The sequence below is a fragment of the Amphiura filiformis genome, unplaced genomic scaffold (assembly GCF_039555335.1).
Source record: "Amphiura filiformis unplaced genomic scaffold, Afil_fr2py scaffold_34, whole genome shotgun sequence".
Taxonomy (NCBI): Eukaryota; Metazoa; Echinodermata; class Ophiuroidea; order Amphilepidida; family Amphiuridae; genus Amphiura; species Amphiura filiformis.
The window spans coordinates 515,622-542,859 of NW_027305498.1; the positions used below are offsets into that span (position 1 = coordinate 515,622).

The 27,238-nt window shown below is 35.8% G+C and overlaps 1 protein-coding gene across 1 annotated transcript in view; it reads right to left on the bottom strand.

Annotated features, from left to right (window-relative positions):
• The window catches only part of LOC140143963 (von Willebrand factor D and EGF domain-containing protein-like), a 190,723-nt gene that overhangs the window by 96,004 nt on the left and 67,481 nt on the right, over window positions 1–27,238 (bottom strand). Inside the window, 1 exon segment of the mRNA XM_072165796.1 lies at window positions 914–1,077. Within this exon segment, the coding sequence (XP_072021897.1) occupies window positions 914–1,077 (164 nt within the window).

Genomic DNA, 27,238 nt, shown 5'->3' on the forward strand with positions numbered 1-27,238 from the left:
AAACGTTTTGTGTTTGCTGGGATTATAGTTATACATAACTTTGTGTCAAAGGAGATGACATTATTTTATCAACATCTGCTTTAAAACATCTCTAGAGGGTCATATTGTTACGAGCCGTAATGACTCAAAGCCTAAATCAACTTTTACCCAAATCCACACGAATGCACAACAATAATACACTGTTTGATTAAGTTAACAATATCTGAATCTTATAATCAAATAATAAGTATAATTTATCAATAATCATGTGAGAGATCATAAATACATACAATCAGTCAGAATCAATTATACTGTGTTAAATAAAGCTAGTTAGCCAGTAGCCTTCTTATTGTTGTTGATTTGAAAGTTCCGATGTCATTGTATATATTTGATGTATATCATTATTCACTTGTCCTGCGAAGATCACTGTTCAGCGAAGTCCACTGAAGACTTTTATATCATTTGCATAAAATCCCCGCACAGTTGACTATCTCCATGGTGCTATTCACCTTTCACACAATAATTTTCAGGAAAAACAGATCCGCCTTGGATCCCCCTGTTTCCACTTACATTGACAGAAGAATATTCCTTTTTTGGAGGAGGTACGCACTTTGACTTTTACCCAACATGATGCCATATTCACTTTACAATCTTTAATATGGATATTCTAAATGGTGCAATACAGTGAACATTCTAGAGAACAGGGGGTTCTCAACAATCCAAAATTAGATATGATTCAATTTGTTTTTGAGAGTGGATTCCCAAACATGTCATCTATCTCATGAAATAATTGTAAACAACGGTAAATAATTAAGTTAAATAACTCCGGGCACATCACACCCTCCTCCTTAAAAGAAGAAAGTTTGAAAGCCAGTAGTAAAGCCAGGCCGCTAATTAAAAACATGGACTCTCCCTCTTATCTTATTACACTTACCTGGACACATTCCGTGGACATCTCGGCATTCTTCCCAAATATTTCAAATCGATACCATCCTCGTTCTAGCGTTTTATCACACAAGATTCCTGTTAATTTACTAGCTGTATATTCAACACTACGGAAGGCATTATCTAACACTCGATAACCGTCTGACTGGCATTCTGAAAAGTAAAAACAAAGCAGAAAGGTCCATAAAGTATCACTGTATGAAAATTGTATGACAGCGTGGTACATACTTAGGCATACATGGCTCATCCTTTACTATTAAGGATGTGATTTAGTTATGACTTTTCAAGAAAATAGATGCAAACAGCACGGACTTTTTGACCAGTTATGATTGCTGGAAATCCAGACTTTCAACATGTTCAAGGTGTCTAAATACGAAAAAAATCAAGCAAAACAGAGTTTTTTGATGAAATGGCAGATTCTATTTTTAAACCTGGCGCTGCTTAAACAACCAGAGTTGATTTTAAAAAAGAGCATAAAATATCTTTAAAAATAGCATAACAAGCTGTTTAAACTTGAGTTGGTTCAAATTTGTTAACAGTTGCTGAAAATAGTTTGTCAGTGCAAGAGTATGTCTTTCTTCACGCTTATTGCTCATCGGGTGTTCATAAAAGTGGTAAATCAACAAAATATAGGGCCTATATGAAATAAACATCAACATATAAAGCGATATATAATACATATAGTCAAAAACTATAATTAAATGTCAGGTTGGCTTGGTTAAGAGTTTACTTTGAATTAGTTTATAATAATAAACTTTTTCTGAAACTGTGATAGCCAGAACCTCAATCCGGGCAAGAAATTATGTTCAGGACCCCCTAAGCTCCTCAATTATATTCTGTTTTCTTTAAAAGAGAATCCTTTTATTTCATTCCTTGTCGTATACCCAAGGTATTCCTATCACACATGACATCAATATAAAATAACATGAGCCAGTTTATCTCCTCAACACGAGTCGGAACTGTTCACTTAACTTTAATACCGCCCCTGGAATTAGCAATAGGTCTTGCTTGGCCAGAGGGTATGATAATTAGGTCAAATAGTAAGCGAGTTCACTATGAGTTGTTTTTGGTTAATAAGTATTATGCTTACCGTTTGCTTTACTTTTAAATATGTTAAAGTTCAGTTACTGATAACTAAAAATAACTAGAAAGTTTCAACTGTTTTACATTTAAATTGTGTTTGTCCAAGAAAGTAGATTATATTTATGAAATTTTGGTGGGGAATACAAGTTCTGGAGTCTGGACGAACCATTTTTTCTCACAATAATCATGATATCCCTAGTCAATCAAGAATCAAGATATTATGTTATCTTTTTGTGTTCCTGTGCATGTTTGGCCAACTTATGTTTCGTCAGTGCACATTATTCGTCCACGCCAATCCACTGTATACATGATAGTGCGTGCAGAATGTTTGTCATGAACACACAGTACAGTGGACTGGCGTGGACGAATATGTGCACGGGCGAAAGATAAGTTGGCAAACTAGCAGAGGACCACAAAAAGATAACAAAATATCTTGATTCACTGTAGGCATATACTCTTATCAGGACCCAGTTCGCCAGCCAGAGCCTATTTTCTCCACCCAAATTACGGGTCTACTATTGAGTTATTATAGGCCTATTATAGGTGTTCAGACAGCCATATGTTACTCTGATCGGGACAGGCTGCGAGATCTTTGTCATTCACTGCATCTGCCCAAATGCAGTAATATTACAGAGATAGGGGATACTACATTTTCGATCATTTGCCTCCACCGGGAATTTAACAGGGGACCTCTTGCACCAGAGTCAGAGACCTGAAACACTGAGCCACGACATTTATTTGAGTAACAAGTATCCCCCTTATGCAAGTCAGCGAACTAGCAATAACGTAAAAAAAAAATTACCAGTCCCTTCTTGTCCGGATATCATATATTTAGACCATACGTTCACTCAGCACCCGCCATATATTAACCAATGAATGTTCACGGTACATTTCTTGGACATGGTCCCTAAGCTAACCTTCCGTTAAACCGTGGTTGCCTTGGATATATGCCGAGATCATTTTTTAAGAAATTAGACTTCTGTCATAGGTTCAACCCTAAACTGTGTAAGAAATATCATATCGCAGGATGGGCGTGTTATGCGTACACCATCATTTTGTCCTAAAACTTATTGTCGAAATTATTTCTTAAGACTTGAAAACAATATATTCAAATATAACATAATACTACTTAAATTTTAAAGGGCAGCTTTATCAATGGGCTAGATAGGCAGACTCAGAGCCCAAGATCCACGATGTCCCAACTTGGGGAGGATGATGAAATAAATATTAAGAAAAAAATTAAACAAAAGTAAGTGGGAAAATATAATTAGCGAAGCACTGGTTTGGAATGACAAATAGCTAGTTTGCTACGGGGTGGGTTGGTGTGTAGGCTGAATCCATCAGTCTTTCAACTACTACGCATGGTCATCGGGTTGTGCTTGCAGGTGAGAAACGGTCATTTTGTACCGCCATAGTAGTTTCGAGAGGGGTCGAGGGACTCAGACTTAGGTTGGTGTATAACACGTGGATCCGGATAGATATTATATTTATAGAGGGTGCACATTTTGGCCTGGTCAGGGCCCTGAAAAAAGAACGACCGACCGTGACCATTAAAATGCGTTTAAATCAGAACATTCCGACTTTTTTCAGAGCACCTTTTTTGTTTGTTTTTATAAATAGGCTATATTTTCTTCTTTTTTTTTTTGGGGGAAGGTCTGTTTATAGATAACGCGGACATTTCCTGTTTTCTTTCAGTATTAGTTTACGGTGTTTGATTCCCTTTTTTGACTCTTGTTTGTTTCTCATACCATTATCATCGGATATGATTTTAATTTCAAAATCACGTAAGTTAACAGAATCTTATGAGAATGAAGACTAGAGGTGGTGTAAATAATAAATTTAAAAGAACACAGTTCGACATTATTTCATGCTTGTTGATATTAATACATTATTCATGGCGAAAGTAAACTTGAAGAAGGATTATATTTTGTCCATATTTATGGTTGAATTAACTAATGCATGTAATGCGTCATATTTCATGCATAGTTATTTTTGATTAATGATAAAATACTGAGTAATACTGAATATCCAATGTGTTAAGGTACATAGAACAGCGGACATAAACATGTTTTAAAAACGTTTTGAACGTAATAATCTAAACATTTCGGTTTTGGTCCAAACATTTTTATAACATTTAAATGTCGAGTTATTATATAGGCCTATAATTAAAATGGCGGGTTATATAAAGGTCATGAAAACGTTTTTAAAACACTATGTAGGCCTATATAAAATACTACCTAACATTAAAAAAATTTGTCAACGTGTTATTGTAAAATATTTTTTGGCAAACAGTTTTGCAATTATTTTGCCAACACTTGATTAACTTTAATATTAGAATAATTTGAAGCAAGTTTAAAAAGAAAGATTTAAAGCAAGCAAAAAAATGATATTAAAACGTTATTAGGCCTGTACCCTTTACATAACCCGACATTTTAACGTTTCCCTGTTTCAAAAATACCCCCAAAACTCGATCTAGCAGGAACCCTAATTTCAACTTTATACCCTTCCCCGTGAATATACTGACCAATCCCTGAAAATCGGACATAATCAATCAATGAGGCCATGGGCTGTGATAAAGGTTGCGGCACTTTTTCCGGTTTCACCTCATTTAAGGTCACCGTAACGCCAAATCACGAGCATGATGAGAATTCCACATGTTAAGCCCATGCATATGTTTTACAGCTGATTTATCATTCTACCTATCCCTTTTCTACCCCCTTTACTAGCATAAATCACAGAAACAGCCGAGGTAAAAATGTCATGATACTTTAAAGCATACCGTAGATGAAAATGATCATCGAGTTAAACTTTTAAAGGCATATAGGGCCTACAGGCTAGTATCAAAATGATTGGTACCTATCAGTCTTCAGTGATATGATCATAATTATGAACTTCATTGCATGATGCACTTATGGTCCGTGGCAAGCCCGATTCGACCTTTGTGGCATTAAACCCAGTTAACAGGAAATTAATCCAGTAAATCGATTCAATAAAGCAAATAAGCTCATGCATTCGATCACTAACGGCAACCAGCTTCGGTCGATTACCCCAGCTGCAGCGTGTGTAAACTCTAATTTGCATAGAGGCTGTACGTGAAATTATTGATTGGCTCCAAACAAAGGATTTGAACCGGTGCACGTAATCATGGCGCAGTGCAGTCCATTCAATCAAATGTTGTCATCAACCTATTTGATCGCAGTGCATTGTTATGTGTGTGAGACGAACTGTCGCGGTTGATTGCAATCAAACAAACGATGTCTTATGTATTACTTTGTTCCGTGATGAAAATCGTGATGTTTTATTTAATCACTCTCGAAAAATGTATTTCTTTTGTAGGCCTATTACTTTGTTTTGTGATGAAAATCGTGATGTTTTATTTCATCACGCTTTAAAACAAACGATTTCTTATGTATTACTTTGTTTCGTGATGAAAACCGTGATGTTTTATTTCATCATCACGCTCTAAAACAAACGATTTCTTGTGCATTATATTTGTTTTGTGATGAAAATCGTGATGTTTTATTTCATCACGCTCTAAACAATAATTATAGTTAGGCTACATGCATTTCAAGAAAAAAATCTTATTAAAACGGTAGGCCCTATGTTTAGAAAAAATGTAGAAAGTGATGATGATGATGATGTCGATGATGATGATGATGATGATGATGATGATGATGATGATGATGATGATGATGATGATGTCTCCAAAAGTGTCCCGGGTTTTTTTTTCTTGCCCTAAATCGTGCGTATCTATTAATAAGGCACTTCAATAATCAATAATCAGTCCCGTGACGGCCTCCACTAACTAGCTACTAACTTGGGTTATGGGCCCTGATTTTCATGTTCACTGTCACTTACTCATCAGCGAAGTACGACCCTTTGTCAATTACCTATAGTACCAAATTTCGGCATACTATTTAAAAAACTCATCATGATGATCGAACAGAGAGTACTTTAAATGTAGCTTGTACCGTTTTCGTGTGGCATTCTTCAGAAGTGAGCGGTCCGTTTACCAAAATTTTCGGTCAAATCTCCATTCAATTAACACGGGATTTGGCAAGCTATGCCTTGCCCTCACTCACTGTTTTACCAAAGTACGAATATTTCTGAACATCTAACCTAGCTGTAATTTTAGGTCATGTTAGAGAAATATATTTGCTAGAAGTTTTTGAGAGTACTTTTAATATTGGCCGGTTATTTTTCACACATTGACGTTAACTAGGCAAATGCCTATCCTTTTAACGTGGCACGATTTGTAGAGGTCACAGCTCAATGGTGAGAGCACTGTGTATTGTGTATAGGAAAACGGACAGTAACTGCAGTATGGCCACATCAAAATGCAACATACGATCAACATAATTTGAAGACCTGCGTGCAAGAAGACCGTAAGTCCACTTGGCCCCTCAACATGCATACACTAAAGTTGCGCATAGTTTCGTATAGTTTGGTAATGTTTTATACATGTTCAGGGGCCAAAACAAACCGTTAATATTTCATGATGTTTTCACCCTGGAACATGTATTAAACATTATAAAACCCTAAGAAACTATACGTAACTTTAGTGTATACATGTTGAGGGGCCAAGTGGACTTACGGTCTTCTTGCGCTCAGGTCTTCATTTGTTGATTAATTATTAGAGGAAAGTTGAGTCATTATATTTTTTTTTTGAAAACGAAGCTGAGACCCTCAGGATTCCGACGGGGGTGGGGGGGTGCAAAACCGGGGTGCAAAATCTACTATAGGGGTGCTTCTATGACTTTTAGACCCCATACCTTTCCATGGCAACCGTGAAGATTCGTATTCATTTTCGAGTCGTTCTACTATATTGGTCAATCAATATTTTATCTGAATCATCACATCATAAATGAAAATCTATTACTATTTTGGTAGGCCCTATACACTATGGACCACAATGGCCTCATCCCAATGGCATAGTTCAATAACCTCAATTAAACACTCATAGTGCAAAATTTGACCTCAAGTTGCAGAGTATGAGTTTTTGTACCCAAATTTTCTAAGGTCATTCAGTGAATGTACACATGTATTGGGGTTAAAGAACTGTGCCCTGATAGATGAACATGTTGTGGATCCTAGTGATATAATTCATACTGTTAATTTTTTTTTATGATGGGTTACTCGCAAAATAAAGCCGTGTGGCTTGGCTTTTTCCTCAACTAAATGGCATAAACAGTCATATATTAATCAATAAATTATTGTCATTGCAAGAAGAAACAGGCTTTTCAATAACCATCAATAATAATCGGTACCAATCATTTTGATACAACCATGGTTAACCAGCAAATTAATACAAAATGTGTTAGGGCCTATACAGAAAACGTTTAGGCCTAAATGTAGGCTAAATATACAAAAATCTTTTTATAACATTCAAGAACAGTAATTAATGTGATTATCGTTTTGTCCTTTTAAGGCCAAGGGACCCAAACGATATAAAAACTCAATGCAAAAACTATAAGTGTTAATATTAATATTTCCCCCCAAAAATTGGTGTATTTTTCACATAAACATGATACACCTTTGATTTTATTCGGTATCTCCATATTGCACATACAACAATACATAGATATAAAATGCATTAAGATAAATAACATATAATACACATAAAAAACAAAGCAAGGAGATATCACAGGATAGCCCTTTAAGCCCAAAGGCTTATTTCCGAAGGGGTCCTTTATACATATAGAAGGGTAAAAGGCATAATCAAAATCATATAAATTTGGTTAAAAAGATGAGTTTTTACAGACTTTTTGGAACTTTGTTTATTATAAATTGATTTGATTGCACTTGGTAAGTTGGCCCAATCCTGAATGGCATTATAATAAAAAGAGCCAGAAGTGATGGTATAGTGGATTTTGGAACACGATAATTTTGAGCACTGTTCTCATGATTGTATAAGCTATAGGATCTAATTATTCCCTCTGTCAGGACAAAGTCCTTTAACTCCAATATGCTCGCACATTTTAAAATGACCTATAAAAATTTGGGTACAAGAACTCATAGTCTGCAACTTGAGGTCAAATTATGTGCTATGATTACTGAATGGAGGTAAATGAACAATGTCCAAGGAATTGAATCGAGGCCATTTTGGCTCGTAGTCGTAGTGATATTCCAATACCTTTGACGCCCCTTTGAAGTTAAAATTAAACTTTATAGTCGGGGTTTTAACACGCAAAAACGCAACATCATGATCAATGTCAAAAGTAGAGGTCACAAGCCAGACAGAATCGGTCCACTTCATGCCAAAACTAACATTTACGACTCGAGAAGCGACACATGCCATGCAGTAGCTATAATTGTTTTTGAAAAACTTGTAAATCCAGTCACAATATTGAAACAACATGTCAAAATGTTAACTACTTTGAATCGCTCATTTTTCGTCATTTGCTAACTACCCATAATGCATATAGCGCCAGTGGCATTATACATATATATATTATGTGTAACCCTGTATAACTAACTCAAGCATTCAGTGTCCAATGCTAGAACAATGCTTAAAGAGGAAGCCCCACCAGAACAGTTCTTCTAGGATGAACCAAACCTGCCTGGTTATCAAATTAATCAGGAACAAGGTATCTCTGAATTTGACAGGTGCTAATTGATGCAATAACATTAAAACCTCGTATAGCACCTGTCAAATTCAGAGATATCTTGTCACTGATTAATTTAATAACCAGGCAGGTTTGGTTCACCCCAGAAGAACTACTCTCAGAAGAACTTCCTCTTTAAGTACAATCCCAGCAAACTAGTAGGCCCCTATAACACTCAGGCATAATGACGAAATTTGAAAAAAAAAAAATGCATCATGGGATCGGGCTTGATAGTTTGATCTTAACTTGCTCAATTTGGATCAACTTAACATGCACTATTTATTTGTATTCGCGCCCTATATACATAATCGTGAAGTCAATTTAAGGGCTCACATCTCGTCTATAGCAAGCCATTGGGGCCATTACGTATTGCGACAACTCGTTGCTTTCAATAAGCAACGCGTTACTTTCATTTTAGAGTGTTTTGCGAAGAGCAATATAGGAGACTCGTACAGCTGCATGCATATCTACGTGTAACATCCAGCTAAATCAGAAGCATCGAAGTCACGGCTCTTGAAAGCGTTGAGAAGATTAGCCAACAACGCAATGCCGACCTCGTGAGTTGAGCAATGAAAACAATGCGTTGCTTTGGAAGCAACACATTGTTTTGAAGGCAACGCGTTGTCAAAAGCTCACTTCCTATTGGTTGCGTTAGCAATGCATTGAAAGCAATGCGTTGCCGCAATACGTAATGGGCACAATGGCTTGCTATACTCGTCAACTCTAACCCACTATTCTTTTGCACTTTGGTGTAAAACTTCGTCAAGTCTATTAGCTCCTGTAGGTCTGAATGTCGAAAGTGTGTAAGATCAGACAGAGTCGCATTTGAAGGCCTGAGTGCATGAAGACCGTAAGTCCACTTGGCCCCTCAACATGTATACACTAAAGTTGTGTATAGTTTCGTATAGTTTGGTAATGTTTTATAGGCCTACATGTTCAGGGGCCAAAACAAATCTTTCACAATATTTCATGATGTTTTCACCCTGGAACATGTATTAAACATTACAAAACCCTTATAAACTATACGTAATTTTAGTGTATACATGTTGAGTGGCCAAGTGGATTTACGGTCTTCTTTCGCTCAGGTCTTCATTTATTGCCTCATCAAAATGAAAAAGAGCGTTTGCGTCTGTGTGATAACTAGAACAGACTTCAAGACAATTGATTAAGATTACGGTATGTACGTGTGATGTCATTATATTTAGGCTATATCATTCATTGCATGTAACGTCCGCGAATCTGTGATGCAGAGAAGTATCTGCAACACCAAAGTATATTCAAAACTCGGTCGCCTTTTACCCCAGAATTTGACAAATAAAATAAACAAAGAAAATAAGACGAAGAACGTGAAAATTGCTAACCCTATCCCTAAATATAACCCTAACCCTAAACCTAACCCTAACCCTAAACCCTAAACCTAAAAATTCGGACTAGCGGAGGTTCGGACTGGCGGTGTTGTTTCGGACTGACGAGGAGACCCTGTGAAAATTAAGCAATGCGATGGTGTAGCCTATGCGTGTATCATTGTAAAAAAATCGGGGATATTTAATATCCCCAATTTTTCCTTCAATCTCCAACTCCCTACATGCATGACAAGTTCATTACATATCCATCATGTGCTTTCTATTATAGATTGAGGAAACACGTTTTCATGATGTTTATAGATATATATGTACAGGCGTGGGACTGACATTTTAAAAAGTTCATGCGATCGTAGAATTTGAATTTTGGAAATGCACTAGGTCTAAACAAAATGTTGAAATATTATGCAAGAGCCACATCGTATTACAAATCATGGAAGTACTTCCAAGTACAAATGTATTAAGGCAGGTAGGTCGGAGTCCTGAGTATGACCTAGCGGTGTTTGGAGTCAAGTATTGAGAATATTGAGACACATAAAGCTGACACACAAGAGTATGGATTATATAACAAAGTTCCCAAGACTTGATACGATCGATTCAAAATGAGCAGCATTTATCAAATAGGTCAGGATGAAGCTGGCACACGATTACGTTGGATGCCATTAATTTCCTACTTGAAATGTTAATTTTACTCACTTCTAAAGACATATAAGAAAACGGGTAATATAGTGTCAGGAAATTCAGAGATTAACACGATTAAGATTAAGAAAAGTAAAAAAAATCGAAATGACGGATATATAGAATTTTATTTCAACGCACTTATCAACGTAATGAAATTTCTAGGAAACTGTTTAGGAATGATTATACTATCACACCCTAAAGTATCAACATTAAACAACTCGTGTTGCGACATTTCTGATGAATCTGTTCATCTATTATCTAGAACAGTAGGAAATTTCAAGATTGCAGATGTCAAAAATTTAAATAAACTTGACGGATATTAATGTCATCTCCATGCAGAGGTGCTAGGCGTACCATAATGCTTATCTTACACATTTCAGATTATTTGTAATGTTTGTCGGACTATTTTCTCTAACATTAAAGGAGCTAAATGAGGGGTATAGCCTACATGTATGTGCATGATTTTTTTTTGGGAGGGAAAAAAATGCCCAAATTTTTCGGTTTTATATATTATTTCCCTATATTAAAGCTCAAGAACCGCAAGATATAATATTCCAGAAAAAATCACACACCTCTATAGAGGAGTTCGGATTTCCGGGGGATTTGACCAATTATGATTGCTGGAAATCCAGACTTTCAAAGTGTCTATTATTTAGTTTTTAAATCCAGCAAAAATTAGTTCGCAATCAAAAATCCTGAATTTGAGGGACTCATTTTGGACAATTCCGTGATTTTTTATACATTTTATTACATTTCCAAGCTTTTTCCAGTCACATTGGCAACTGGAACTCCAGTCGTTTTCAAAAAGCATACATGGAAATCCAGATATTTCTTTTATTGAAAACTTGCTCCTCTATAATAGGGGGTAACAATTATTTTCTGGAATAGCCCAATGTTACCTCAATATGTATTATTTGTTTCCATAATGGCCTATTCCAGAAAATACGTGCACACCCCTATAGAAGAGTAACTTTTCATACAAAGAAATGTCTAAATTTCCAGGTCTGCTTTCTGAAAACGTCTGGAATTCCAGTTGCAAATGTCACTTGAAAAAGCCTGGAAATCAAATTAAATGAAGGAAAAATCATGGAAATGGACAATAAGTTCGGAAATCCGAACCATTATATTATGTTATGACAAAATATGGATATTGGTGAATTTTAGGGCATGGTTACCCTTTAAATGCACTCACAGACAACGCAAAGGGAAAGACCGTCCCTGTTTGCTATTTGGATATTGGGATCTGGTAGCGTCGAAGGCTTCGTGGAGATATTTCGATTTGATTCAACCAACTGATATAGGAATATTACAATTTTTAATGTGACAGTGATACCCAATAACAGTTGTGCCAACATGATAAAGATACATGATAAATCCATCATGATTATATAAATATTTTGAGAACATACAGCTCAAGTTATGAAAACAAGCTTGTCAAAAAGGAGACAAATATTTTGGCTTAAAATCAGAAACATAATAGCTTGAGCTGTTTATTTGGAATTGGAATATTGAACATGCTATGCAAAAGCCCGGCTAAAAGTAAAGTAAGCACACAGTCGACGTCGTGATGCCTGGTCCTGGGTCTGGGAGAAGGAAGCAAATCATTATGAGGGTACTGAGATACGAGCATCAACATTGATGGAATACGATATATATTTTCATGTGCAGAGAGGTTATCAACCTCGCAAAGTTTTCCATAGATCTCAATGATTTTGGGAGTACCAGTGCCCCCTATGACGCTGCGACGCTGGGGAGTACCATCAACCAAGGGCAGAATACAGCTCCACTATTTAGATGTTTTGTGTGCGATTGGCCGTTATGGCTCAAAGACTACCGTAAAGATTTGCCTAATGACGCTATGGGCTTACTGCCCTGTAGTAAGGGTACCGACGCTTAATTCTTGCTGGGATTTTCAGAGGAGGAAACCTCTCTATTTGTACGTGAAATTTGCGAAGGAGCCCGTGTGCGCCATTAGGCGAATCTTTACGGTATTAGGTCATATGCCTATATCGCATTGTGATTTGGACTATAGCATTTCTCTTAATCTTTTGTTTTAACTGTTTCTATTTTCTATTTCAAACAGCACCTAAAATAAGTCTATTATTCTATATTTATTCTTAATGCTATATTCAAATTTTGTATTCACTCCTTGATCCTTATACACAATATTGCATATCCCTCCTCTATTCATTATGCATTAACCGTGATTAATTAAAGCCTCTTGTATCAGTTCCATGCGTAAGTAATTAACTACCAGGAATTTCTAAATTGTAAAACATGTTTGGTGTTTCAGGGAATATTGTGCCTTACTGGCATTGCCCCGAAGTCTCAGAAATACCATGGATAGTAAGCATGGTAAGCGTTTTCTCAAAAAGATACAACCGGTAAATTACAAAATCAGGCTTAGGTAAAAAAATCGATTCAAAATGGGCAGCATTTATCAAATAGGCCATGATGAATAGGGTGGTTCTTAATTTTCAAAAGTCTGAAATACCTTGCTCCCACCCCTTCAAATGGTGATCCTGGATGAAAAACTTATTCTCTGAAATTTTCAGAAATATTGAATATGATTTAGAGGTAGCTCAAGAGCCCTCAATGTGGCCGCGACTTTAGCCGAATTTTAGTTGTCGGACATTTTTGAGCAAGTTTGCAAGGGTCTATTTTCAAAATAAAGTGTTTCTTGATACCCAGTCTTTGCAATTGCATTAACAATAACTAGTTTAACATATAAATAGCAAAAGATGTCTTGTATTTACATCCATTGTGATTATAAACCAGACCAAAAATGGCATTTCGTGCCACGCAATGCTAAAGTACTGCCCGCCAGCCTTTTTGGGCAATTTTGAGGGCCACTAGTTTTAAAAAAGAGAATATCATGATGCTCAAAACTTTGTAATTGCATTAACATTGACTACTTAAACATATAAATAACAAAAAATATCTTGTATTGTCATTCATTATTGTTTTAAACTCAACCAAATATAGTACTTTGTGACATGAATACCCCAAAAAATACTATGTATCGGCCATTTCGGGCAATTTTACAAGGGTCTATTTTCAAAACGCAGTGTCTCTTGGTACTGAATCTTTGTAATTGCATAAAACAATAAGTAGTTTTACACATTATATAGCTCTAGATGTCTTGTTATTACTTCCATTATTGTTTTAAGATAAACCAAATATGGTACGAAATAATGTGTGTCAGCTCAGTCGGCCATTTTGTGCAATTTTACAAGGGTCTATTTTCAAAACACAGTGTCTCCTGATACTAAATCTTTGTATTTGCATTTACAGTAACTAGTTGAACACATATTATAGATGTCTTGTATTTACTTCCATTATTGTTTTCAAATGTGGTACATGTACTTTGTGACATTGCGTGTCAGTTGGCCATTTTGAGCAATTTTACATGGGCCTATTTTCAAAACAGAGTGTCTCTTGATATTAAATGTTTGTAATTGCATTGAAAGAAACAGTTCCACATATTTTTTAACAAAATATGCCTTGTAAAGTTGTATTGACTGCCATTGCTGTTTTATTCTAATTCTAAATTTATTAATTGTTGTGGTCGTTGCGATAGATATAGGTTGTATGTTTACAGGTAAGTTCTAGGCACTGGAGAGCTTTTTTATTGTCATTCCCCTCTTACCATGCTTACAAAGCGAGTTACTTGAGCTCTTCATGAAACCGGGTCCCTTGAATCACGCACATTCAATGGCCAAGATCATTTTACTCATTGGATGTTCCAAGGGCAACACTATGACAATGTATGAGGAGAAAGGCATTCAGGAGTTTTTCCTATTTTCTGTGGCTCTACATGTAAGACTAAGTATGGTTCACTGCACCCCTAGCAGCCTGTGCTCCACATAATGATATCCAGCTAATTGCAGGCTTATGAAGACAACCATCATGTTTTTACAAACACATAGCACACAATCTGACAATGAAGTCCAGCTGTAGTTCCTGCTTCAAGTTGTATCTGAGCATTGGCACCAGTTTGCTAGTCAACCTTGGCAGATTCTTAGTTTAATGAAAGCAACTAAGGGGAATCTTTTGTTATAAATATGTTGAACAAGTTGAACAAGTTGCTGCTAATGCAATTACAAAGATTTATTATCAAGAGACACTCTGTTTTGAAAATAGGCCCCATTATGTAAAGCTCCGGCAAAATGGCTAGCTATTATCATAGGTAAATTTTCACGGGAAAATTTTCTGGACACGTGACCAATGCGTATCAATGTGAGTGTAACCTCGAGCCTGATCTCTGACCCCGGCGGTGACCTCGCTATTCAAGTTTTAGTAATTTTGAATTGGAATAGTATTTTTGACCGCAATTTTGATAGAAATTTGTACATTGCAAATTTATTGAATATTATGTTATCTTAATTTTTTCACAATATCATCAAAACGTAATTTCAAAAATATCTATCTACGGAAAAAAATATTTATCTACGGAAACTCTTACCATCACATTATTAACTTGCGACAAGTAACTTATTTTGCCTCAAAGGAAGAATTCTTCCTATTCAAATACATTGGAAGAACACCCGCTGTGCTCGGGTCACATTCCATAATGCTAATATGTCTGCGCCCATGGGTGTCACGTGTCCAGAAAATTTTCCCGTGAAAATTTACCTATTAATTCTGACTAATTATTGACAAACAGTTTTTGGGCCATGGCACAAAGAATCATATTTGGTTGATCTTAAAACAATAATGGAAGTAAATACAAGACATCTAGTACTATAAAATGTGTTCAACTAGTTACTGTAAATGCAAATACAAAGATTTAGTATCAGGAGACACTGTGTTTTGAAAGTAGACCCTTGTAAAATTGCTCGAAATGGCCGATTGACACGCAGTATTTCGGGGTCAAATGGCACAATGTACCATATTTGGTTGATTTTAAAACAATAATGGAAGTAAAAACAAGGTATCTAATGCTATATATGTGTTAAACTACTTAATGTTAATGCAATCACACAGATTCAGTACCAAGAGACACTGTGCTTTGAAAATAGACCCTTATAAAATTGCCCAAAATGGCCGATACACAGTATTTTCGGGGTATTCATGTCACAAAGTACTATATTTGGTTAAGTTTAAAACAATAATGAATGACAATACAAGATATTTTATGTTATTTATATGTTTAAGTAGTTAATGTTAATGCAATTACAAAGTTTTGAGCATCATGATATTCTCTTTTTTAAACTAGTGGCCCTCATAATTGCTCAAAAAGGCTGACGAGCAGTATTTTAGCAGTGCGTGGCATGAAATGCCATTTTTGGTCTGGTTTATAATCACAATGGAAGTAAATACAAGACATCTTTTGCTATTGGTATGTTAAACTAGTTATTGTTAATGCAATTACAAAAACTGGGTATCAAGAAACACATGAGTTTGAAAATAGACCCTTGCAAACTTGCTAAAAAATGTCCGGCGACTAAATTTCGGCCAAATCGCGGCCACATTGAGGGCTCTTGAGCTACCTCTAAATCATATTCAATATTTCTGAAAATTTCAGAGAATAAGTTTTTCATCCAGGATCACCATTTGAAGGGGTGGGAGCAAGGTATTTCAGACTTTTGAAAATTAAGAACCACCCTAATGATGAAGCTGGCACACGATTACGTTGGATGCCATTAATTTCCTACTTGAAATGTTAATTTTTACTCACTTCTAAAGCCATATGAAAACGGGTAATAAACTGTCGGGAAATTAAAAGATTAACATGATTAAGATTAAGAAAAGTAAAAAAAAAAACAAAACAAAAAAATGACGGATATATAGAATTTTATTTCAACGCACTTATCAACGTAATGAAATTTCTAGGAAACTGCATGTTTAGGAATGATTATAGTATCACACCCTAAAGTATCAACATTAAACAACTCGTGTTGCGACATTTCTGAGGAATCTGTTCATCTATTATCTAGAACAGTAGGAAATTTAAAGATTGCAGATGTCAAAAATTTAAATAAACTTGACGGATATTAATGTCATCTCCATGCAGAGGTGCTAGGCGTACCATAATGCTTATCTTACACATTTCAGATTATTTGCAATGTTTGTCAGACCAGTTTTTCTAATTAAAGGAGCTAAAATGTATGCGGAGTGTTAATGAATGAAGCATTCCATTCAAAATGGGTGGAATGATGACATAAAGACTATTTCTATAGATGAGTTGACCTGAATATTTATCAACAAAGGCAAGGGACTGGTATATCAATATGCTTGAGTGAATCCCATGCAACCACTACACTGTTCAATGGCCTCATTGTGATGTGGCGGGAGTTTTAAAAACACGAGCCCTCACAAAATATGATGCGCGCGCATACTGTCAGGCAAAAAACAATGGAAATTGTGATGATGCGTACGTCAGATGTCAACTCATCTATACGGTTTTGCCAGAGATTTGTATCGCCATTTTTGACCGACTCTAAAATGTGAAAAATATGGCCCTTTTTCATATTTGATTTTCATATTGTGTATAAGATACTGCTCCCAACTCTTGGGAACCTATAGCACACTATGTAGTGTTCATGCTCAATGATCAATTGAAACTCTAAAAACCATTGCCAATGAGAAAAGAATAAGTATAGTGCCTATTAATTCGTCATAATGGCCATTGATTGATTGTCAGCGATACAGGTCGACCCAAAAAGATATGGTAACCGTCTATGTGATTTGTGGATATCAAGATGGCAATTGATTTGAATGTGCTACAGACCGTGTACCTACTCGTACATTTTATAACTACTGGGAACCACACACTTTCGGACGCCATAGCGCCTGGTTTAAGCGATTGCAGATTGTTTAAATAGTTGACACGGAACAATGATTTGTCAGTCAAGCGTCTGTTCATCCAATCACTGACGTGTATGATATGAACGACATGGTTGAAGATTGATCTATATGGTTTGATGAAGCATACTTAACTTGCCGAAAAAATGTAACCAATTTGTTAGGTGAAAGTTTAATGCGATAAGTCCTTCAACAAGTAATACAGTTGGAGCAATTTATGCCACGGTATAACGATTTGATGGACACTGAACTATTAAAAATGTCTTTGATATTTGCAAGGGGGCAATCGCTTTATATTCATGCACAGTTTGGGACACTGCATATTGTCATTATCAGTCATCCCATCTCATAAATAAAATTGCTATATTTGGTCGCTTGATTCCAGGCTGCAGGCAATAACCTAATCATGTATGTTTATAAACCTTAATCTATTTAACTCCTGACTTTTAAATGCCTTTATTCTACATCCAGTGACCATACTGTCAAAACGCATTAACCCTATAAACCCGAGTACTAGAAAACGCTACAAATAACTTCACTGCGCGTGCGTGCATCCCACGGGATGTGATGGCGCAATCGCCTAGAGTGATATATGGACACGAATTCGCTGGCCAGACCCGTGGCTTTAAAAGTATCGACCTAGTGCTTGGCAGGCGAGGGGTCTCGGGTTCGAATCCCACCAAGAGCAAACAACTTCTTTGTTTTCTCTCTTTATTTCTCCCTTCTTTCCCTTCCAGTCGCCAAAAAGCCCTTCGGGCGTTAGGGTTAATAAAGGGTTACCGTGCATGTATGTTTACAATCAATTGCAGAAACAGCAAAGCGTATTACTGAAATTGAGTTAATTACGAATCTTTTATCTATATACGGGTATCGGGTTTACGATACGGGAGACACAGTAGTTGTATGTAGTTCATTTTCGTAGGCAAGGGACAGTCTACAGTCTCTCGAAGCTCAATTTTCAGGGCCACTAATCTTATAAGTGGATGCAAACCATTACTTTCTTTCAGAGAAAATCTTCCGTTCAGAGCAACTCCTCTTTCAGTGAACGGTGCAGTTCTCTTTTCAGAGCCACCGATTCTTTAGTTTAGTCGGAGAGCAACTTATTGTTTGTATATCATCAGGCATGCAAGGTGAAGCCCATTAATGTATTATCATGATTGAAAGTGGGCATAGTGGACAAGTCGCATGCATTTCATAATAAATGTTGCAGGCTCTGCCTTTAAGGGGGTACTACACCCCTGCCCAATTTTGTGCCTATTTTGGCATTTTTCTCAAAAATTAAAGCGCTTTGGTGACAAATAAGATATGTATATTATAGGGGCAAGGACTACAACTACTGCACTGGAAATTTTATTTCAACATAGACAACAGTTGTAGAGTTACAGTCAAAAATGAGGGGAAACCAATATTTGATCAATAAATCAATAACTACTTGCTTTGAGTTGCTGAATTTTCAGTCCAGTAGTTGTAGTCCTTGCCCCTATAATATACATATCTTACTTGTCACCAATGCGCTATAATTCTTGAGAAAAATGCAAACATAGGCACACAATTGGCAAGGGGGGTAGTACCCCCTTAATGACGTTTGTCATTTTAGAGCTGAAATAGTACAGCTCAGCATTTTTCAGTGCTACACTATTAATTAATAACAAAATATCTATTCTGTTAGTTAGAGGATATAAAAAATATCGTTTTGAACTGCAGGAGACTTGGGTGATATGTCAAAAATCTTGAAGATGAAGAAGTGCTTCTTCCTCCATTAAACCATACTTATCTAAAGGCTATACATCACATAATGAGGTTTCACACTCGTGCCCGAGAAATGAACTTGTACAAAAATGTGGGTTGATATTCAATTGGGATGCCATGTTTTTCCTAAGGCCAAAATAACTACATTATCAATGATCACTTTGTGGTTTCCAATAATTTATTCATTAACCCTACGTAAATAAAAAAGTCGAAAGTAAGCAATTGATTCAATGTTTTAAAAAAAATTAATAATAAAAAATTAGATTCTTAGAAGTTTCTATATTTTTATCGTTTTTATTTTGAAATAAAATGAGTTCTTCAATGATTATTTTTGCATCACAGATCACAGTTATACGTGCAGGGAACTTTTAAGTACTTTTCAAATATACTTTCACATTTATGATAAGTATCTTTTTTCAACTGTTGCGATTTGGTCGTTCTGGTTCTTGAATTATGTTGCAAAGAGGACTGTAAACGTACACAACTCATTTTTCTGTTCGATTTTCTTCGCCTTTAGACAAAAGTGTAGATTTCTAACAATCATGACTAGACAAAAAGTCTGGAAATCCGATCTCTTCTACATGGGGTGTGCAGTGTGTGCACCTATTATAAGTTGTTTGGAATAACCCATTTCTGTTATCTGCAGACACATACATTGGCCTATTCCAGAAAATAAATGCACATCACCCCCTACAGAGGAGTTTGGATTTCCGGACTTTTTGTTCAGTCGTGACTGTTGGAAATCACGACTTTTAAAGTGTCCAAAGGCGAAAAAATCCAGCAGAAAAATAGTTCAAAATCAGAAATCCTCAATTTGAGGGGCTTCCAGGCTTTTTCAAGTGACATTGCAACTGGAATTCCAGTGCACTTATTTTCTGGAATAGCCAATTGATCGAGCAATTGATGGACTCATCATGGAAGAGAACCATCATTGGCCATTTAATGACACACTTGGATTGCTTCTGACAAATGGTGATGGCGAGTATTAAAAGAAGGAAACTAACCAGCTATGATGGCACTCCCCATAACATGGCACGGCATATCTCATGAAGTATGTTATCTGCAGACACATCCAGTGGATGGACTCATCATGCAAGAGATAACATCATTGGCCATGATGGCGCAGGTTAAATGGTTCCTGATGGTGCGTGGTGCAAAAGGGTGGTGACATGAATTAAGATATCTATCACTGAAAACAGAGACCCGAGGAACTCGTGTCAATTTCCCGAAGTACCCGTACTCAGCCGCTAAAAATCATTGTCAGCCGTATATTCCCAAACATGTCAACATGTTAAACAAGAAATACTTTCTTGACTCTTTAGATCTAAGTCACAAAATTATTATTTTGTCGTCGTTTTTCATGTTTTTCAATACATCATGTATGATGTATTCTTGTAATATCGGCAAATGTATTTTTTTTAATTCCCTGTACTTGGGACTGGGGGGGACACACTACAAAGATATAAGCCACGAAAAAACACCTGTGAAAAGCATGAAAATGCCCGAGAAAGGACCAAGCCAAAACAAACCCAGGAGATTTCCCGAAACTTACGTCTCTGGTACAAAGATAATAACCATCAGCCCCCTACTCTTAATCACCAACTGTTCATACAATCAAATCACATATCACGGAAGTTATTTAAAATTAAAATATCGGCAAATGTCTTGAAATCGGCTTAGATGTTTTGGACCCAATGCTGATTGTAATTATGTACTTTTTTCGCCATTACTCTTTTGTTTTTATTGCGCGTGTTTTTCTTTGCTTAAAATGCCATGTCTACTAGTATAAAATTTATATAGCTGCGGTAATTTTTCTCATATTCGGAAATCCTTTTTTTTTTCTCCTCTATCGACTACATATCGCCCTCTTCTTGGGGGTCAAATAAAGGTGAAGAAACAAGTTAAACACATACAATTATCATCGGTTGATGTGGTTTAAAAATATCCTAAACATCCAATAGATTTACAAATAGTCGTAAATTCAGATAAATTTTCGCGTGTGTGGTAGTTATAAATTATGAACAAGAAAAACAAAATACTGACAAGTATTTTGCAAACTATTTTAGTACATCCAAGACTACCTAGTCTAGAACAGGGAACATTTTAATCATAATCATGATTTAATTCATTAATTGACTTCGAAAATGTTTACACACCTTCATGTAAAATTCAAATAAACAACTTAATTAATGAACGTGCTAGAGAAGTCAAAATTTTGTGACAATTTCACGACAGACGAGACACAGTTCAATGACCTTATGTATTTTAATAACTGAACAACCTATTTCATGTAGTTATCTAAGTTAACAAAATTATGTCCAATATAATGTCAGTTTCAACATCCACCAATAATGCAGATTTAAGTGAAGTTCACTGAACTAACTAGGCCTAATAACATTTATACAAATTGGAAGTACCATCGCCTATTGGTATCCGTCTAATTGTCATAACCGACATGCCGCCATTCAGTATGAATCTTCTACAAAATTTCACCCCCCCCCAAAAAAAAAAAAACCTTATTTGTTTATAAAAAGGATCAACGAGAGCAATTTGCCAATTTTGCAGGTATTGTCGTTGTTAATTTGAAGATATGATTTGAATCGTTTCCCGCCATAATTAGCTTAGAATCCTCAGATTAGCTGAGCGATATCACTTACACCCGGAGATATCACCTTATCCCACGAGCGAACCGATAAAGACATAAAGGTAAACTTAGAATGTGAAACCGCTCTTTTATGTCAAAAATCACTTCATCATTTATGCCATTGCAAATTTTGTTGTTGAAATATTGATACGAGCTACCAACAAGTTTTGAGCCGCAGTACAGCTGCAGCCCTACTTTGGGGCCTTTAACGTCGAAAACCCCAAATGTCAGTATCATATAGTATGTTATCTGCAGACACATACATGGATGGAATCATCGTGGAAGAGATATATCATTATTGGTCATTTAATGACAAACTTGAATTACTTCTGAAAAGAAAACTAACCAGCTATGATGGCACTCCCCATAACATGGCACGGCATATCTCATGAAGTATGTTATCTACAGACACATCCAGTGGATGGACTCATCATGCAAGAGATAACATCATTGGCCATGATGGCGCAGGTTAAATTGTTCCTGATGGTGCGTGGTGCAAAAGGGTGGTGACATGAATTAAGATATCTATCAGTGAAAACAGAGACCTGAGGAACTCGTGTCAATTTCCCGAATGACACATTGTTATCCCCGTTCTCAGTACTGGTTTGCACCCGAGGGGTCCGACCCGGGAGGGGGGGGGGGGGAAGCAATATTTCTCTTCATCTTTTGTCTCCCTTTTCCTCCTCTCCTTCCACGGGCAAAAAGCGCGACAAAAAGCAGAAAGGGAACTGGGGTTATATTTTTTTAATGATGCATTCCCAGTAGAGCATGGTAAAGTGCAACTTGCTTTCTGTCTATGCGTCGCTTGAAGACAGGTTTTATCAATTTTGGATTCACCACAAGTCAGAGCAACATGTTTATGAAGTCCATGCTTCCCGAGGCATGCACCAATAGTATCTGTGTAATCTTATAAGCCAATATGTATTTGGGGGCTTGATTCGTTATCTATTCTGCCATCGAGATGTCATTGATGCATTGAAGATGGGTCAATATAGGTCTGCATGTTTCCATGTAGGTACATTGTCCGCGGGGCTTACCGGCTATGTAAAATTATGTTTTCAAATGATGTCTGTGTGGACATATTGAGATATTTAGCAAGTCTATAGAGACAAGGTGGTCTGAAGACAAGTTATTTTGTATAAATTTCTTGTGTGAAAAGATACACTTTGATGAACAACAACGAGTTGCCAGAGGTCCTGTAAAGCATTGTCCATGTGGTTTATTTTGGACTTGGACTGTAATCTCTATGGTCCGCAAACAGTGTTTGGAAAGGATGGCAATGCATGGTGGCAAGGATGTGTTTAGAATATGGATGTCAGATGTTTAGAAATTAAACACAATCATTGACAATGTTCAGAAATTTGACAAATGGTGTTTAGCTTCTAAACGTTTTACAAAGTGATGTCAAAATTGTGTTTAGAAAAGTGTTTAATCGCTAAACACTATTTTTGCAGTGTAAAAGACAACATGTCGACCTGCGATGTCCATCAATCAAGTTAATCTGGTGTATTTTTAGAATGGCTGATGCCTCGAAACTCGGGACATAATTTGTTTCCAAAACTCAGAGATGCCACTAAGTCACTACTCAGCTCAGAAAGTCGGAAAAAGCTGAAATAGCCCGTAAATTTAGAAAAAAATCCCCAAAACGGGCTGAAAATATATAAAAGAGCGGAAATTTTGACTTCATAAACATGATCATGATAAAAGTACGAATTCAGACAAAAGTAGGAAAAGTGGCATCTCTGAAAACTAGATGGATATCCTTCCGGACACATCCTGAGGATGCCAGTCGAGGAGCTCTTGAAGATATGCTGTTTATGTTCTATCACATGGCAAAAGGACACCAAAACGACAAGCTATACAGGAACTGTTGCATGGGCATCATCAACTAACCTATTACAACCAGATGGTATTGCCTCACCAGCTATTGAGACTGAAACTATGCAGAAAATCTGTAGTCGCATGCTCCGCAGTCGAATGAAATGGATGATGTTCCCGACATTCAAACAGAATATTTTGAGTGTTGACAAAATATTTTGCAAAAACGTTTGCCCTAAAATATTTTACAATGTGTTGCTTCAAAAATGTTATTGCATAGTGCTTTTTCATATTTTCATGACCATTTATTATAGGTCTATAATAGCCCGACATTTATAATATGTTATTAAAACGTTTTTAAACGTTTGATGCGTTTTGATGCCTTTGATGCGTTTTGGTGTTATTAAAATAACACCAAAACGCATCATAACGTTCAAGGAAATACGGCCAGAGGGTTACCATGGTTACACGCAGAGAAAAATATCCAAGTAACCATCTGAACTGTATCAAAGTAAGTGAAAGACTGGACTTCAGTATTGACCAATGACCATGATATTGACCAATGGATAAAATTTCGTTTTTGTTACCGAAAATCTTTTCAGGCCTCAGGCCAAAAATAAAAATTGATACAAAAATGAAACTTCTCTTTGAAATTTCACGCAGACGGCGCCGGTCAGAATATTGAAACGAAACACCAAGATCAGGTTGATTTTTATAATTATAATCCTATCTAAAAAGAAATTTAATAAACCCACAAATTATATTGGAACCTCAAGGCTGTGTTTTGAACACCAAATCCTCTTGTTTTTGGATAAAACGGTGCTGAGATTGATATTTCAAAGTTATCAAAAGTTCCAGTGTTAATCAAATCCGATCATGAATCATGAGCATGAGATACAGAATTTTATAGCAGAGGTGTCATCTTGAATTTAATACCGTGGGATTAGGCTTCTTAAAAGATTTTCGAAACAAAATAAATTGTTGGTAAATGTAATTTTGGAACGGTATATATATTTACAGACCTAAATTAATCTAATCATTGTGTACATCAATCAAAGTCACATGCACTATGGACCACAATGGCCTCATCCCATTGGCATAGTTCAATAACACTCATAGTGCAACATTTGACCTCAAGTTGCGGAGTATGAGTTTTTGTACCCAAATGTTCTAAGGTCATTCAATGAATGTACAAATGTATTGGGGTTAAAGAACTGTGCCCTGATAGACGAACATGTTGTGGATCCTAGTGATGGAACTGCCATGACTACGGAAACTTTAATTCCAGAAGCAAACATAATTACCAAACTATTTCATCTGAAAAAAAAAAATGGAAGCGGAAAAACCCAAAATAACAAAATGTACAACACACACAATGAAGAATTTAGTTAATAATTGATAACTTTTTTTACTGAATTCGTTGCTTCAATCAAGTGACTTTCTGGTATACCCAACAAACAATGAAAACAGTAGGTAACAAAATTCAATACTTAGTTTCATATTTATTGTTTAGTTGTTGTTATAGATCACAATTCTGTCGCATTTTGATACTTCAGATAAAATTCCTGCGTGGTATACATGTACACTTTTGGTGTTCAAAATTTATCATTACACACCCATGTTAAAAAAATAGGGCGAATTGGTATAAAACATTTAAATGTCGAGTTCTATAACGGCTATCACGAAACGTTTTAAAACTATTTTAAACTATTTTGTATGGAAAAACACTACAACAACACGAATATATAGGATTTTGAATATGGAGGTATGCGCGAAAATTCAATTTCAGTTTTCAATGTGATTGTCGGACGTGTTTTGGCCAATGATATTTGAACATAACTGCAAGAATATGATAGATGCTCAAAATCTGACCATCCCTGTTTCAAAATATGCTTAGGTTAGCAAAATCATTTTGAAAATTTAAAATTTAAAATCCCCTGGATTTGAAGATGGCATTTATAGGCAATGTCAACATAAAGTACAATGTCAATGAAATCTTGTTTCAAATCTTCTAATGATAAATCATACATATTTTTTGATAAAACCTCGTTAAAAATAATTAATGTGACAATCTGTACAATACATGATTTACTCAAAGATCCCAAAAATAAAGTTGACTTTACTGACTACATGTAGGCTTACTGCTTTATCTTTTAAGATACTAAGTAATCTACTGTTTTCATAGCCCAATGTCAAACTACTTTTGTGTACTTATGAATACAATAAATCACCTGCATAATTTGATAGGGTCAATATCAAACAAACCAATAAAATTAGTGGAGTATAGAGTCAGTGAGAAAAAATAAAACAATAGACAGTCGTGACTCAGTTAACGATTGTCTATTGTCTTGAAAGTGAATAAAAGACGTTTCTGCTCAGATATACCCCACAAAGAGAGCAAATACAAAATGTTTTAACAGAAAACGCGGGAGAAAACGTTCAAACTTTGGGTTATATAAAGGGCATATAAAGGGTTACAGACTTTTGATACTATTGAAAATCACGCAAAAACTAGTTTTTGATATTTTGCTGAAAAACGTTAACATATATGTCATTTTTTTTGCTATATAATAAGCTTAACGCTTTGATCACATTTTTAAAATGTTGGAGTGGTGTTTTTTTTTCGTACAGAACGTTTCAAAAATAAAACCCGACATTTCTTGTTATTGAAATGCTTTGACCAAACCCAAAACCTTAAGGGATCTGGAATGAGCGTTTCGAGCGTTTCGACAGTATTTTTTTGGGACATGAGAGCACATCAGACATATCGAATTGCATTCTGAATACGTAGAATGTCTTTCTGATATCAAATAATTTTCATTTTTTGAAATTCACGATATAATAAAAATGTTATGACAAATGATTAAAATTTGATATTTTTCACATTTTTGATATAGGCCTAATAGTCCTCGAAGATCGAAGTAAATTTTATAAATCTAATGATATATTCTTAAAGTGTATGTAGCTGGGAGGAAAAGCCGACGATCAATTGAAAATGTTGATTTTTCATATTGAAGATATGGATTTTTTCCCAAAAGACTTAATTTTTTGGTGTTTTGGGGAAAAATCCATATCTTCAATAGGTCAACATTTTCAATTGATCGTCGGCTTTTCATCCATACACTTTAAATATAAATCATCAGATTTATAAAGTTACTTCGAGTACTGTTCAAAATCAAAAATATCAATTTTTAATCATTTGCCATAAAATGTGTATTACATTGCGAATTTCAAAAAATCAAAATTATTTGATGAAGAAGGACATTCTTCGTACTCAGAATGCAATTCGATATGTCTGAGGCTCTAATGTCCCACAATAAATACTGTCCAAACGTGCATACCCCATCCCTTAAGCCAGCAAAATTCAAATTATGACCATGACGGGCCATTAAGTATCATCATCAAAGCCATTAAAATACATACTTTGCAAAATACAGTCGATATCATTTAATAATAACTGACCGAATTTGAAAGAGGATTCAACAATGCAAACAATGCATGAATGACACCGGGGATTAAAATTGTAACTTGACAAAAAAGAACACAAATTAGCTATAATCATGATA